The sequence below is a fragment of the Telmatherina bonti genome (assembly GCF_933228915.1).
Source record: "Telmatherina bonti genome assembly, chromosome: 4".
Classification (NCBI taxonomy): domain Eukaryota; kingdom Metazoa; phylum Chordata; class Actinopteri; order Atheriniformes; family Telmatherinidae; genus Telmatherina; species Telmatherina bonti.
This window is the reverse complement of record NC_136622.1, coordinates 31,000,425-31,017,695: the sequence shown is the minus strand read 5'-3', so window position 1 is coordinate 31,017,695 and position 17,271 is coordinate 31,000,425. Positions and strand designations below refer to the sequence as shown.

At 41.1% G+C, this 17,271-nt stretch overlaps 1 protein-coding gene across 1 annotated transcript in view; it reads right to left on the bottom strand.

Annotated features, from left to right (window-relative positions):
* The window catches only part of camta1a (calmodulin binding transcription activator 1a), a gene marked incomplete at both ends in the record, with an annotated part of 295,163 nt that overhangs the window by 117,382 nt on the left and 160,510 nt on the right, over positions 1-17,271 (bottom strand). The window contains 1 exon segment of the mRNA XM_079238563.1: positions 4,247-4,382. Coding sequence (XP_079094689.1) covers positions 4,247-4,382 — 136 coding nt within the window.

The following is a 17,271-nucleotide window of genomic DNA, read 5'->3' as shown; positions in this document are numbered from 1 at the left end:
GATGAGTACTGTAAGCTCATACAGGAACTGGACAATAAGCTTGCTTTTATAAAAACCTTGTATAGAAATTTTAATGTATGGTTTACAGCTAACAAACTACTTCTTACTTTTTTATGACTTGCATTGAATGCGTTTCCTTCGTGTAGTTTGTTTGGCTTGTGGGTTTTTACTCTTAGATCCTGTGTATTTTAGTTTGTTTCTTGGTTTATGTGATAACTTTGCTTTCTTGTTCTGCCTTCTGTCCAACTTTATCTGAATCCTCACCTTCTGTTTCCCTTTCCACCAGCTGGTGATACTTCTTGTTTTATTTCTTCTGGTGAATTCAGTTGCATTTTGCTTCCTGTCTCTGTTTCGGGGTTCAGTTTCTGATTGCTACACACCTTTGCATTATTTCCATCTACATGCTCTTTGGTTTCCTTGTTTCCATCGTTTTCACCACTGGAAACAGTTGTGTATTGTGAATTTTCAGGGGTTATTTTTCCTCCTGGTTGCCAATTTTGTTCTGCTCAGTCTATATTGTTTTCCGTATGGAGGTTATGCTTTTGGACTACCTTCCTGTGCAGCATTTCCAGGCTGTTTATTATTGCATTTTCTTTTTTTTTTTTTTTTTTTTTTTTTTTTGTTTAACAGCTGCCTAAATTCTGCAACTTGCTGCCTTTGGTTCATTTCCTGTACAGTTTACAACAATCTGCTATCAAGACTTTTTATTTGTGCTCTCTCAACTTCCCTTTGCAAGTTGTGTGAATTGCCAGTGTACAAAAAAACGTGGGAAGATACTGAAAATTGAAGCCAATGGCTGGTGTATTTTTTATTTAATAGCAGTTCTAGTCCAATTCCTAAGGTCTTCTACGTGGCCTTGCAGTCCTACAATAAGTCAGTGTCTCCCTGTCATAACCTGCATAGCGCTGCGGGTCACACAGCATTCAGCTATACTAAATTATACTTATTTTCTTTTAAAGACTCCTAGTCGGTCAGTCAGTTCAGTCTTAGGGTGACCATGACTCATGATGATGCACTTTCAGTATACTCATACTATAGTATGCTGTACTTTCTTTGGGCTTTTAAATGCTTGTTAGGATATTTAGAAGATATTTTAACCATTATATTAAATAATAACCTTCTATAATCTCTTCAGTTGTTTTCATTTAAGTCTGAATAAAACTCACATAACCACCACAGAGTGGAAATGCATCACGTGACACCATTAGATGGCCAAGTAAATACTGACAAATCACCTCAAACTTTACAACTCAATGGCTATGGTTACATAATGTTTTTTAATTCGAAATTAGTCATTCGGAATTAAATAATTTGTAATTAATGTATTTTCCTATGAGTTTACATGAGAATAGTAATTCCGAATGGAGGTTTACATGAAACACATCCTTACTTAATTCCTCTTTAGAGCGATGGGTAGGGAAGGGTTCTGATTGGACAGACACTGAAAATAAACAAAGTTGGCTCCCTGCTTCTCATCTTTTCAGTCATAACTTGTAAAAACTACATAATTAGTACAAGTTTCGCCGCTATTTTTAATTATGATTTTGAAGTACCAGGTCAACATAAGCATACTACTTCACTTTTTGCAGCAAAAGAGAAAGACAAGAAAGATAGACCACCGAACAAGAGAGGCAAAACAACGCGCGTCATCGGGACAGGACAAGGTAACGAGCATGCTCAGAATGACCAGAATTAACTTAGAGCAGAATGAAGGTTTACATGACAGAGGAATTAAATAGTTTAGAATTAAAATGTGAATAAACCAGACACTTAACGTCGGAATTAAGTTTAATTCTGAATAGAAATTCGAATTAGGAATAAAGTGTTTACATAGTCATTTTTCATCAGTTTAAAGCGGAATCAACTTATATTCAGAATTAAGCAGGAATTAAAACTCCAACATAAACGTAGCAAATAAGTCCTGTTACATAAGAAACAGGAAGTAGAAATGTTTGGTGAAAAAGAGGGTGCTTTTATACCATAGCAGTATGATTTCTCGGTCCACTGTGACAGATGAAAGACTGGAGAAAAACAAGTTCTATCACTGGAGAAGAGAAGTTCCAGAGACACAATAGCTGAGATGAGGCACAGTTCATTAATTAATTATATCACCCTTGCTCACCTGCCTTCATTCCAGGGGTAGTACGCAACTTCAGTCTTCGAGGGCTGCAGTCCTGCAAGAGTTTCCCTGCTGCAACACACCTATCAGACCTAAATAGCAGACTTGTGCAGAGATTGAAGCCAAACTTTGCACAAGTTTGCTAATTACCCACTGATTTGAGTGAGGTGTGTTGCAGCGGGGAAACTCCCACCACTTGCAGGACTGCAGTCCTCAAAGACTGGAGTTGACTACCGCTGCTTTATTCCATTCAGCAGGGACTCATCACAAAATCCACAACACCGGCAAGCAGTCAAGTGAATACTTACATTTTAAATATTGCTAGTTATTAAGTTATTTACAAATACAAATAGCACAGTCAAACTCTTGATTTGTTGCAATATATGAGTAAGATCAAGTTTACAGAAATACAGTTTCATATAAATGACACCAAAAAAAAAAAAAAAAAGGAAAAAAATATTAAGGAGGAAATGGGGAAACTAAATTGGACTAGCGACCTGTACAGGGTGTATTTTGGCTCTTGCCTAGAAGCTGCAGGGATAGACCCCAGCCCACAATCCTGGACTGAAATAAGTGAGTGAGGAAAATGGATTGATGGATGGATAGAGGAAAACAATCAAGACATTAGAAGAAGTTATTTAGCATCACAGCATGTGGTCACTTTCACAGGTTTCTGCCAATTAAGGAAATGATTTAACAGAAAAACAGATGATTCTCTAGGTTACCATAGCAACAACCTGCTTCTACCTGGTAGCAGATTGTTGGATCTTCAGCCTCTACAACAGTGGTCAAACTTTTTCTGCAGGGACAACATCAATAATGTAAAGCCCTCCATCTCAAAAACCCCCCTACCATGTTCACCACAACACTTACACTGAAATGCACGAGAAAATGTGCTGTGAAATAGTATAGCCTGGTAGAGAAATAGTCCAGTATCTTCAGCCCAGTCAAGGACTGCTACTTTGGTTAAAACCATATTAGTCGCAGTGGGAAGTATTAATTCCTCTGCTTTGGTGTGAGGCTGTTTGGAGCAGGGGACTCACACTGCACACACACTCCGTGAAGCTGGAAAGTTGACCATACGGATGCAGCCTTTGTAAAACAACTGCCATTAACAAGTTCTTAAATAATCAATGGGGGAGGATGAGAAGCCCCTAAAATGCATTGTAACTTGTTTGGCTTTATACTATATTTAGAGGAACATGACATAATTTGGTCTCTCTTCACGACCCACCCCTTACCCAGGGCAAAATATGCCCCATCATATTTTCTTTTTTTCTTTTTTTAAGTGGTTGTTAAAATGTCTGTTGCTGATTCATCCACTGATACTTTCACAAATCTCTCCATGTTTTACCAGCAGTACAAAAAGTATGCTTCATCCAGCCTAGATGAGTCACACTGTGTGACACAGACGTGCAACACCACTCCCTGAGGTGTGCAGTTATGTCTATATTGTGAGCTATTTGTGTTGAAAGGGAGTCCAGAACTGCCCTACCCTCACATCTCTTACTCGACTCTGTCTCCAGTCCCCTGCTTCTGGTTTTACTGCATGAAAGAAAGCAAAAACCAAACTTTCCCACCGCTAAAAGCTAAGCTAAGCTAATGTTAGGTCTTGACTTGTGTCATTAACAGGTCATCTGATAAATAAGCCAGGGTTCAAACGCTGTGTTGCCACCACCTCCAATCTATAAGCCAAGGACGCATGCATCGGGCCTTTTATGGCAGCAGCTGGTATGGGGAGACTTGGGGTGAGGTGAGGGAACACTTGCTCTACAATGCTGCTTTGAGCCAGCAAGATTAATGTAGGCTCTCTGGAGCAAAGGCAACAACCACAGCTTTAATAAGGTACAAACAATCGGTTCCACTCCACTGGCTTCCCAGGGAAAACTGTTGTTGTGCTGCATTGTTTCTTGGTGAGGTTCCTTGGAGACACGTGCCTACTGCAGCATATGACTGTCTCCATTACAGCCAAGGGAGAGCTCAGTGTAGACCTCTGTTTGTCTGTGTCAAAAAGAAGGCCGACTCCCCCCACCACCACTACTACCACCACCACCACCACCAGCAGCAGCAGCACATCTCTTTCCCCATTTCCTCCCAATAAATCCAAACTCTTGTTTGTCCACTCACCTCGACTCCCTGTACTTTCAGCTTCATGTGATCCTCCCGCGTGGTCTTCCCGTCTTTCCTCTTCTTCCAGCAGTAGCCATCCTTTCTGTACTTCACCTTCTTCCTGTTGTACAGTATCATCGACCCATTCTGCGGCCTGGACCCGGCGAGACGGGACAGACAGGAAGGAGAGCAAACAAGAGAAAGACGAGATGAGAAGAAGTTTTCGGCTAAGCTACAGCACAGCTCGGGGACTCATTTTAGAGACGTACAAAGAGGCCTGACAAGAGTCTGCAACAGGCAGAAAATGCACCAGTGACTTAGATGACAGGAATTCTTTATGGTGTTTCTCAGCATTGGCATGACAACGAACAAAGCAGCCCTCAGCATACTTTTTTTTTTTTGTCAATGCCAAGTTTGTGTGCTGTGAGGAGTATAAGTGACACTCTGCAGAGAGTAAATTATATGAAAGCTGGTGTGTCAGGCAAGAAGCAGGAGGGTAGAAGGGTGGACTTTCTTCCTTATCTCTTAACTTAAATGAGTTGTGGTGTCGGAAGACCCTTGGGAAAAGAAAAGATCTACTCTTACACTCCATTCATAATTCATTGTCCCTCCACCAGACCATAGCCTATAGGCTCATAAAGATATAATGTAACTATCTGATGATATCTGCCTTTCCACTTAAACATTAACAGGAAGTTTGGAATAAAACATTCATGACTCTATCAACAATTAGAGAGCAGTTAGAGTAGATATAGTTATGTCTGCATATATTTGTATAGGAGTGTTTCAGAGGATGCCTTCGTATCATCGGCCACGCAAACTCACATTGCACATTTTGCCGCACACTCTTCCATCATCTAGCACACACAAACACAGATTTGCCTACCAGAAGACATACCGTCTAAGTCTCCTACAACAGGACTTCCGGTTACACCGTTTCAGCAGTGATGTTGCAAACCACATGCATCCACACATCCAAATAGTGGCATCACACACACACACACACACATATATATATATATATATATATATATATATATATATATATATATATATATATATATATATATATATATATATATATATATATATATATACATATATATATATATATATATATATATATATATATATGTGTGTGTGTGTGTGATGCCACTATTTGGATGTATATATATATATATATGTGTGTGATGCCACTATTTGGATGTGTGGATGCATGTGGTTTGCAACATCACTGCAAACCCCCCCACACACACACATTTATATATATAAATATATATATATATTTAAAAAAAAAAAAAAAAAAAAAAAAAAAAAAAAATATATATATATATATATATATATATATATATATATATATATACGTATATATATATATATATATATATATATATATATATATATATATACGTATATATATATATATATATATATATATATATATATATATATATATATATATATATATACGTATATATATATATGACGGCCAGTAACACAAATGAAATCCAGCAGGAAGACTAATCTCCATGAAGTTTATCTGAGACTACAACAAGCTGAGTTTATTGAGAACTTAACAATATTCAACATGCAAACGTTTCTTTTAAACTTTGTCAGAAAACAAAGTTGTCAGTGAGCTCCATCCAGGCTCTGCAAGCCCACTGAAAAATGATCAGGGGGAAAAAAAAAAACCAAACAACACAGAAAAGGAAAACTTGGATGCAAAAGAAACACAATTGGCTGGAGAGGTGAGTTAACATATTTGTCCAATAGGAATGACACCAGAACCCCCCCCACCCCCCCCCCCCCCCCCCCCCCCACCCCACTACATCAAGCTCATTTGTTTCTGAAAAGAGAAAGAAATGAATCAACCATCTCTGCTAAGCAGCCAATTCTATCTGGCCCACCTGTGGTTCTCACCCTGTGGTGAGAGGGATTGGGCCTCTGCTATGCTAGTTTCCCTAGTCTCCCAGCAACAGATGAATGGGAGCTTCTCTGCAGTCTTCTCCCTTCCTGGTTCAGCAGGACACTGAGAACAGTTCTGCTTTCAGATTTCTTTTAAAGCCGAAAAGGGAAATATTGCAATGTTGCTGTGCTTTTAATTTATTTCCCACTATCAGGCAGTCCCAGTCCCAGTTACTGTATGCCTTAACCTCACCCCGAGGTACTGAGTGGGAGATACAGAACCACATTGGTGGGGGAGTGTGGATGACCAGGAGGAGAATATGGCAAAAAGTTAAGCTGAATGAAGAGAATTTATGAGAAAATAAATATATAAAGAGTTTGCTGTTGCTGTTGTACTGACCTTTACTCAACTAGTATTCAACGGGGGTCCTGTAGCTGCTTCCATTTATCACTGTTAAGTACTGAAAGGGATTGTAGAGTGGAGAGTGAGAACTTTTTCTGCTCGAAAAAATCTGATTCAAACCAGTTCTCCTCCTGAATTTCAACAGCAACTTCGCATTTTGACGATATAACCATATTCATGTCTCTATAATTTAACTTACACACACACACACACACACACACACACACACACACACACACACACACACACACACACACACACACACACACACACACACACATTACATACAGCTGCTTTCATTTGGAGCCCTTCAAAATCAGAACAGGTTTGGGGGGGGGGGGGGGGGGGGGGGGTTACCATCCAGTCAACTGATAAGCCTTGTTAGCCTTGTGCTCAATGCTCCCATGCATAAACACTACTGACACACACACCTAAAACAGACATGTAGGACGAGAAACTCAAAGAGCCAGAAAACTCACATCAAAGTGAAAAAAACCAAGCGATGCTGATTTGTGCTTTCTGTAGCAATAACCAAAATAAGAAAACCCAACGGTTATTTTGCATTGTTTTGTTGTTTATCATTACGTTTCCTTTTCACAAGGTTTATTTATAATGCCGCATGCATCATTTTGCACTGCTGCCCTTGGGGGGTCAGGGCGTGTGTTTATCTTGGTATCACTCATCAATCATTTTCCTTGCTGGATCTCAGGGGCCAGTAGGAAAGGGAGGAGAAGGAGGAGATGGGGTCCCCACAGTCCTCGTTCTGTGGCCCCTGACAGCACCTTCTAATGAGAGACGCCACTCATACAATGACGAGCTCACTCCTCGCTGATCTCCCTTGCTCCCTTTCCTCCTCCCTTCCTCTCCCCACAGCTTCTTTCTTCTTGCCGTCAGTCAGCTCAAGCTGTGCACCAGGGAATATCATTGTCTTCTCCCTTGCATGGACTCCTTTTCTGCCACCCCCCCCACATTTCCCCCACCCTCTTGCTTCATCTGTATCAGGATCCCTCACCTCCATCTCTCCTAGATCCCTTCTCTTACACAGTGCTTAGCATACTTTGCAGGAAAAAAAACTATTAAACAGACATTTTTATTGGTCAGCTTGAAGAAGTGGAACTCTTCAAAGGCTGTAAAGGATGCGCACAGACTATAAATTCTATTTAAGTTTACAGCACGCCACCCAAAGTGAAGGTGTGACCATAAATGGATTGTTGCAAACACTACAAATACTCCAGATTTGCATCTGAAATCACTTCTTGCTGCTCAGAGGACACTCAGTTTGGATGCAAACTTCAGCATTTTGGATCAATCAAGCATGGACGTGGCTCAGGCTAAAAGTTGGATTCCCTTATTTTTATTTCAATATCACTGGGGGGGTGTCCTTCAAAACATACATGGAATGTGGGCCTCTTAAAATGTAGGCCTGCATGAGACAAAAAGATGGGTGCAGATGAGATAAGGCAGAAAATCAAATGACACAGGGCTATCTGATCTCCTCTAGAGCACCGGAAATTGGGGTGAGGCTTCGGTGTCAGAGGCTCCACACCGTATTTATCGGCTCGGCGCAAAAAACTTATTCGCTCAGCTATTTTTGAGGGACTGTTAGGTAGATGCTATTTTCAATTCAAGGCGCTTTGGACCCAGAGAAGACTGCCTTCTTGGGGGGGTGAGTCTGGGGCTGAGACCGGTCTAAAATGTAAGCTTTGTCGACATAATGCATCTTCTTTCCCCTTTGCCGTCTCCTTCATCCTCCTTCCCGCTCATTTCTTACCACTGTATACTTAGGCGGTTCAATTAATTTTATCAGAATTACACATATTTATACATGAGGGGCGAAAGCTAACAGCTCTGTTGTCATAGAAGCCTGACAGGAGGCCCTTTGTCTCAGATGCCTAAATGTGGCAGATTAATATGGAAATGCAGGCCTCTGTCAAAGTGCACACGAGCTGCACAGCTGCCTCTTCTTTTTCTTCTTTAAAGTTTGCAGTGATAATAAGCTTTACCCTCAGGGCAGTGCTACGGCTTGTCCAGTCCTTTAGGAATCATTCATTTACCCAGGTAATGGCATTCGCTCAATCAGATTTGTTCATTTGAAAAAGTCAGAGGAGGGTAGGGGGTTTTATGAGGCTGGTGACGTGTTTGGCATGGCTAATGAAGTGAAAGCAGAGGAGACCTGATCTAAACACGCACTGCATACGGCTCCAGCTCAACTGTGTGGAGGCGCGAACAGAGGGAGGAAGAAAACGCCAAACAGACACAGAAAGACAAATTTGTGTGAGTGTGAGAGATTCCCTCGTCCCGAAAAATGGATGACGTGGAAAATCCACCACTCTGATGAATCATCCTGAAGTGAAAGAGGAAAAAACAAACACATCGTCTCCACAATATATTCCTTATCACAAATATGTCAAGCTTTAAAGTAAGCATTCGCTTGAATCAGGAGCGCTTGAGTGGATGACAAGCACAAAGGATTTTAATTGGCATCTAATGGGAAGAATTCAGTGCTGGTTGGTGTATTCTTGTCTTGTGTAGCCGAGCCCGCCTCACTACCTGCAATGCTGTAAGTTTGATTAATACCATACATGCTGTGTTTCTACCCCCAACAAACTCGGCTAACACTGAGGGCAAGGAGAGGAGAGGAGAGGAGAGGAGAGGAGAGGAGAGCTGGTCCTGAGGAGCTTTGAAGATCGGAGGGTGAGCTGGCCTGAAGTGGCTCAGGAGGGAGGCGACGCCTGCTGTTCTCAATTACCCATCAGAGCCTTCAGACATCACAGCCGTTACCTCACTGTCAACAACACTCACACGTAATGCTCATCTTAACACATCTACACACAGGCACGTACCTGGATAGTATGTCTCACACACACACACACACACACACACACACACACACACACACACACACACACACACGTCTTATGAAATTTAAAAGTAAGTGGAAAATATGTCCTTGCATCCTCACTATGAAGCTTTGTACACATAAACACAACATTTCTGTGTGTTCCGTCGCCATAACCCTAATAAGCATTCATTCATTTTCCTGCTTAATCCAATTCAGGGTCACGGGGAAGCTGGAGCCTATCCCAGCAGTCTTTGGGCGAAAGGCAGGGTACACCCTGGACAGCCAGTCCATCACAGACAAACAACCACTCACTCCTAGAGGCAATTTTGAGTAACCAGTCAGCATAATGTGCATGTATTTGGACCATGCATACATGGGGAGAACATGCAGACTCCACACAGAAAGGCCACTGTCCAAAACTTGCCCCAGCCAAGGATCGAACCAGCTGTGAGGCCACAGTGCTAACCACCATTCCACCGAGCAGCCCCATTAGTAAGAAGAAAGGGCAAAACAAAATAAATAACTCAGAACTGCCAGAACTTAGCTCTTTCAGTCGCAGAATAACACACATGTTAAAGTAAAAGTGTGTGAGAATTCATGCACACATCTGGAGCTGTCAAAACTTACCAGACATATTTCACATGTAATGTAATTACACTGCGAGCGATGCTGATCTATTAAATGGCACATCGTCTATGAGCTATGGTTGTGTGAGCAGAAAGGTGCTGGCATCATGCCGGGTCTATCCGGACGCATCACGTGCAATTGATGACTCGCAGATAAGCTGCTCCTTTCAGCCCTGCCAAAGCATGCATCAGGAAGTGGGGCGTTCGCTAAAACTACTTTAAATGTAAATCTGCCACGGCCTCAGGATTGAGATTCATCATCTGCACTGCTCTGAACCCCTCCGACTCCCACTGCCAGCGCGCTTACGTCCAGACACCGCAGTTCGGGTTCCTTTTTGACTGCAAATGAGGTCTGAGCACCTGGTCACTGTAATGCCCACAGTTCCCCTTACGCTGGTCTACTGTGGCCTCAGACCTCAACACTGAATGCTTAATGATATATGGTAATTAAGGGTGTGAGGGCCAGTGTTATGTGCAAGTCAGCTGTAATAAGTTATGCAACATCTTTATATCCTATCGCATTACAATTTGCACGTACAAGTGTTAAATGTTTTCTACCCACCCTGGACTGTCCGACACAGCCGAGGCTTCTGTCATTTTAATAAAGTGAAGAAGTAAAGGATTAAAAACAGCCAGGACTTTAGTCTGACGTGAATCATCAAGTTAAGTTAGCCAAACATGGTTTAACATACTGATCTCCAAGGCTGTGCAGATGGAGCTCAATGTTTGTTTACCCAGTGTGTTCAACTAAATACCACAGTAATGATGAGAGGGTAGCTGGGCCCCTGGTGTTGTAATTCAGGATAGGGGAGACAGATCGTGCGCCTCCGCTCTTCCTCTCAATCTATACTGCCCGCGTTTGCCACAGAATCCAGCCCGAGCACACTGCCTTCCAGCAGGAAACAGATGTTCCCCCCACACTTATCTCAATGAAAAAATCACAGACAATTTACAAAGAATATAAATTACGGTCGTAGCTACACATCAGTGTCTCTGTCTCCATAAGACCTTGTAAAGAGGATAGGGGTGAATTGGTGAGGGAGGATGGGTGAATTGTCAGGGGACAACATAAGGCGAATGGAAGCAGTAGGGGAGGAGGGTGGTGCTGCTCTTATCTGGTCCACAACAGCCAGGCAGAACGAGAGGGTGGCTGGTGACTGGCGGTGATGCTGCGCTGATAGCACTAAGCTGGTTTCATGCACATTTCAGGGAGGCTGCCATCACTGCTCTGACTTAAAGCTCTCAGCTGCTGCCATTGGAGGAGGCTGGGGTGCTATTTAAAAATCGCCATGTCATACACTAGTTACGTTGCTCCATTCTTTGTGTCAATGCGAACACACGGCAGCGAAGACTAATGTGCAGATTTGATGTACAGCTTAGGTGACACAGAATCTGAATTTCAGCGCTTGTAAGGTTTTGGCTGCGAGGACGTTTGTTATTCACTTGAAATGCACACTGTCATTGAATTTGTGTGTGGAGGTGAGTGTGCGAGCACATATAATATGTTGGTTTGAAATGTTGATGACTTTCAACTACTCAAAAGGCTTCCACGTCGTTTTTGTGCTGAATGCTTTTTTTTTTTTTTTTTTTTTTTCCAGTTTTCAGTCAGTTTGCATATGCTTACTTGGAAAAAAAAAAAAGTGACAGCAGAGACGATGATTCATACTCAACATCATCTCTGCTAATCTTCACAAATCATCCATGGTGTGTCTCAGTACATTGTAAATAAAGGTGCCATCAGCATGAAGCTTCTCCACAGCCTAGCAGCCCCTGACAACTACATGCTGTGTGCAGTGTGCAAATGTAAACTTAAGTCATGTAGCACTGCCTTATTATGACACTTTTTTTTTAAAGAGGATGCTTTGTATATTCAATAATGCATGGCCAGCAGGGAATTGCATTTTATCTCATGGGGTAGAGTTGCTGTTTTAGCAGCTTATGTTCTCCAAAGGTATGAAAATACTCATGCAATTAAATTCTAGATGAGCTGGGCTGCGGAAACAAAAGGTCAGGTTTTCATTATTAGTAACAACAACCTTGCTTTCTGTTAAAATGAAACACAGGGGAATTTGGCCACCTAGTTCACAGTGTGGTTATGTATCTTCAAGAGTTTAATTTAGAGCATATAATAAAAAAAAAAAAATCCTGTTCCTTTCTTCTGGTTTGCAACATTCAACAAGTAATTGAAACTCTATTAAAGCATTACTGACAAAAATTTTTAATGAATTCAGTTAAAAAAAATTAAAACTTTGGTCAAAAAAGCTGTAAAAGAAACCATCATTTAGGAAACCTTACCTTTTTAGGTTAAATAATTGAAATCATGGAAACAAGCAAATATATTTCTGAAAATGGTATTGTGGAAAAAGTTCAAGCTGTATTTACATTTTTGAAGGTGGCTCAGGATCCTAACTCACACAATCACAATCAGATGCTGAAAACACATGTGATGAATGTGCACATGTCCCCAGACACGTGGACACAAACAGATAGGGTCGAGGACAGATTCTCCTCCACACTATAGCTCATGCCAGCCCAGGCTTATGGATCACCTGGACATAGCCCTCCTTGTCTCAGCCCCAGAGCAGTCACTGCCACTGAACTTCCCCTATTGATCCCCTAGTGACGGAGCACAGCTAAGGCCAGCTATTGAACTACTTATGATTAATTCACGAATCCTGCCTTGTCCACAAAAAAGTCAAAGAACAAAGCAAAAGCTGTAAGAACAAGAGGAGAGAAAGAAGGATAAAGGTCAAAAAACTCAACTTTTTAAAGTAAGACACAGCTGCAGAATTGGAAGCGATGCTTTACACAATGACCAAGCTATAAAGCCCTTCTCAGAGTCCCCTCTGTCACAAAAACCCAAGCATTGAGCCACGCTAGGTGGTGTGGGGTGGTTGGAACGGGAGAGCAATAAAAAAGGAGTGAACCCAAGGAGAGAGACAGACAGGAAAACAGGTGCAAAAAGATGAAGCTATTCTTCCTCTCCCTTCTTCGCCTTGGTCCTATTTTAGACATGAGGATAGACCGATGAGGCCGAGGGGTTGAAATTGAGCTGTAACTCTATCTGGGTGCTGGAGCGAATCAGAAAGTCTATCCCACCTTTCACCTGGGAATCACAGCTCTCTCTCTCTGCACTGTCTGGTCGCCATACCAACCAAAGCCAGGCATCATGGCTTTAATTGGAGCCCAGGGCTCAGCGGCAGCTCAGGCACAGATAGAGAGCGAAGGGGAGAAGGACAGACATTAGCCATGGTTAAATGATGGTGGCCATGCAGATCAAATCGAATTTCAGGCTTTGCTTGCATTGTAGAGCTGATACGGTCTTGGGGTAGCACTAAACACATTGGAAACCAAGCCACCTCCGCTGAAATGCTCGGATTGGATTCCAGCATGAAGTATGGCTCTGGCTTTCTTCTCTGATCCTTGCGTGCCGTATGGGGATTTTACAAGAGCACTGACACACTGATTCACCTCCGTAAACACAACCTGTGCCAAAATGTTGGATATAGAGAGCTTCGAGCCTACTGAGTCACAATTGCTGTCGATATATGACAAAAAGGACAATGACATATGTAGATTAGTGGGTTCAGTGTTCAAAGACTTGAAATAAATTTGAATTATATTGTTGTGCAGTTCAGGAGCTGATGTGATTATATTTTTCCTGACGATAGATGGAGATGATTACATGATTTGCTTGAAAAAAAAAATAGTCTGAGTTTTAGCATGAAAATTTAAAACTGCCTGATTGTCTATCAACTAATTTGTCAACAATTTCTCAAGATCAGTAGTGTATAACTCTGCAAGGTAAATTGTGATCAACAGTTTACCCTTTACATGATATACAGTTGTTTAGGCATTTACATCCCCTCTGGGAAGATCCAGCCACCCAAAATGTAGTGTATATTCTGAGACTACATGATAAATCCATAATAAATGATCTTTGATAACCTGATTATTTATCTGATTTTTATAATAAAAAATATTGCTATTACTACTATGTCACTAAGACACCTTTATTTTGACCCAGAAACTATACTGAACACAGTTTGTGTCAAACCTTTGACCAAAAAGATCGCTTGTATTGATGGTAATGTTCAGTCAGTAGCAGTCAAAGATAAGGAAATAGCTAAGTTTTATTACTTTCTAAAAAGAGCAAAAGATGAACAATGGTGCCAAAAACAAGCTGAGTTGAAGCTGGTTATGGGAGGAGTGTAGTTAAATAGTATGATAAGGTTTCTGTTGTTTGTTTCAGTGCTAATTATTTTGTCCTTAAACCCAAGACTTCAGAAAATAATATGCAGATGAGAAAAAGCATGACACTGTTGACTATTGATTTATTCATTTTACAAAAAAATAGCTTAATTGTCTGACATCTGAGGCTGTCCTAAAAAACAGGTGGATCAAAAATAAATTTAAAAAAAGTCTTTTCAGGATTACATTATGGATGGGCGATATGATGATATATATCCTTTGGACAATAGAAAATGTCTATCATTTCATATGAGGCTCTACCGTTTACGCCACGATGCTTTAATGGTGCTTTAATGCAGTATTTTACGTCAAGGTGCGCTTTACGGCATGCACGCTGCAATATATAAACAAACATGGAGGAAGTCAGTAGCAGATGCGTTTCAGAGCAGGGTAATTCACTAAAAAAAGACCAGCCAACCCAAACCGATGAGCTTGTTCCTCAAAGAGGGGAAATTTCTGTCACATGGATGCGGTTTGGATAAAAAAGACCAACGTGGAACTGACAACAGATTAGCTCACAGTCCCAACAACGGACTCCGACACAACTAACTCATTTTATCACCTGCACAACAATCAGGATAAAGAATACAGAATAAATAATAGAGTCAACGAGCAAAAGCAGCATCAAGTGGTGGCGAAAGCTCTCATAATAAACTCCAGATGCAAACGCTGCAACAGGCTTTTACCCGTGAAACGTCATACGGCCATAGTTCACGCAGATTGAAGGAGATCACTGCTGCTAGGGATGCACCGATACCAATACTGGTATCAGTGTCACCTCAATACCAAGCATGTGCACTCGCACTTGGTATAAATAAAAGTGTACTGATACCACAACCGATACGCGATACGTGTTTGATGACATGCTTCGGACATGTTTTAAAAGAAATAAATGCCTTGAATGTTAAAATGTGACATTTTTTGTTACACTAAAAGCTGCATCTTTGTTGCAAAACCACACATTTATAGTTGTAATTAGGTAAAACGTGCCAAATCAAAATAAAACTTTGTTGAAATTGTTTGACCTGTAATGTTATATTTGTATTGGGGAGGTAACTACTGAAAGGATGGATAATTTATTATAACCTAATGAAATCTTACACAGTCATAACAGCAATAATAACCATCATCACAATAATGTTCACATAAATAGTTTTGGTATCTGCAAATATCAGTATCGGTATCGGATTAGAACTCCCAAAAAGTGGATTGGTGCATCCCTAACTACTGCCGTTGCCAAGCACATCTGACAAATAACTGATGACTGACACAAAATTACACAAACAATTTTACATCATTATGTAAATCGTTACGGGGATATAAAAAAAAAAATTATATCGGTAAATGAGATTTTGGTCATATCGCCTTGCCCTATTATACACTGTGATTTTCTATGTGATGTAATTCATTACGCTAGCTCAGTTTATTTCCTACAACTTCCTTCAATACTGACTACTAGTCTCAGTCATCAGCAATTAAAAAGTAATAATCGGAGTGAAAGAGTTTAGAAATACTGTGGCTGTTTTATAATCAGTTCATCCATTGATCATCATGCTGAACCATGACTAGCTTTTGCACAGCTGCAGGAGAGCAGTGTGTGGGACAATCAGAGTGATGCTGCTATCTAAAAAACAGATTAAAGCGCTGGGCTGGCAGAAAGATCAAACTGTGGTTTTATTGGGAAGATTCCAGCTGGGGATGTGTGCAACTGTGTCACTGTGATGCAGGCTGTTCACAGCAAAGAGAAATCTGGCTCAAAATAGACAAAACAAAAACATGCTGAAGGCTCCTTTGAACTTTTGAAGATTAAAAGTTGATGTGTAGCTCCTATAGACGCTGAAGGAACCCAGCTGACCGTTACAGTGAAATGCTTGCTACTGACCACAATAAATTCTGCGGCTCTGGCGCAAATGGTTGGACGTATGTTTGTCCAAATAGACACACACACACACAAACCCCTCAGGAAGTTGCATGAAGCCAAAAATGCAAAAACACTTAGTAATTGTTGTAATGAACCCTGAATGTTTTCAGGTGACCACATTTTGAAAACGATTTTTCTGAAGGGCTCTGTTGATGTTATTCTGAGTCTGAATAATCTTTTTCACTGAAAAATGGAGGCAAGCAGGAGAAAGAAAAATGTAATGGAGGTGAGCGGTGCAAAGGTGCGTGTGTGTTTGCAACTGTGTTCGTCAAGTGGTCCCACAGGTCCAAGTGCTCTTTAACACTGTATTTCTCCGGGTATGTTTGTATATGATGACCCTTGACCTGGGCCCTGACACATTTCTGACATCACTCTGCTCTGTTTCTGATGCCTCAGCTGGGGCCAGGACCTCACACACACTCGGACAGAAACAAACACACACAGCAGGACTGAGAGAACCAGAGGACAACACAGTTTCTCTTCATTACTTGCACTTTGCTGATACCCAGACAATGAAGATGATAGACTGTGTGTGTCCTGCCGTATTTATCTGTCCCTGTTCAGCTACAGCCTCCCACAGCCATCTATGTGCACATGTACACACATGAATACACTCAGAAACAAAGAACAAAAAAAGATACATCTGTAACCATGGACCCCTTGTCATTTTATTTTACAATTTCAAAATCTGAATATTTGCTATATTCTCATCACTGTTTGTAGAACATGTAATAGATTACACATCACAAAACAACAGACAGCAGTGTGTTGTCCATCAGTGACTTAAGTTAATAACTAGTTTGCGGAATATAGGCTGATATGCGGGATATCAAAGTTTTCTAAGCCATCAGTATCGACATGAGGCCCAGAAATCTTATATTGGTCGGGGTGTAGTAATTCCACACAGCTTGGAGTGGACTTAAAACATCTACCCAAACAGCTTGGAGCATAGTGAACATATACCCAAACCCTCCTCAGATGTAAGATGTGTAACCAAAACCATTTTATCCTCAGTCTGGCACAGAGCATGACTTACAAACACCTCCTGCAGCAGCATTTCCAAACCACAGCAGCCCTGTTGCACAAGCCTAGCTG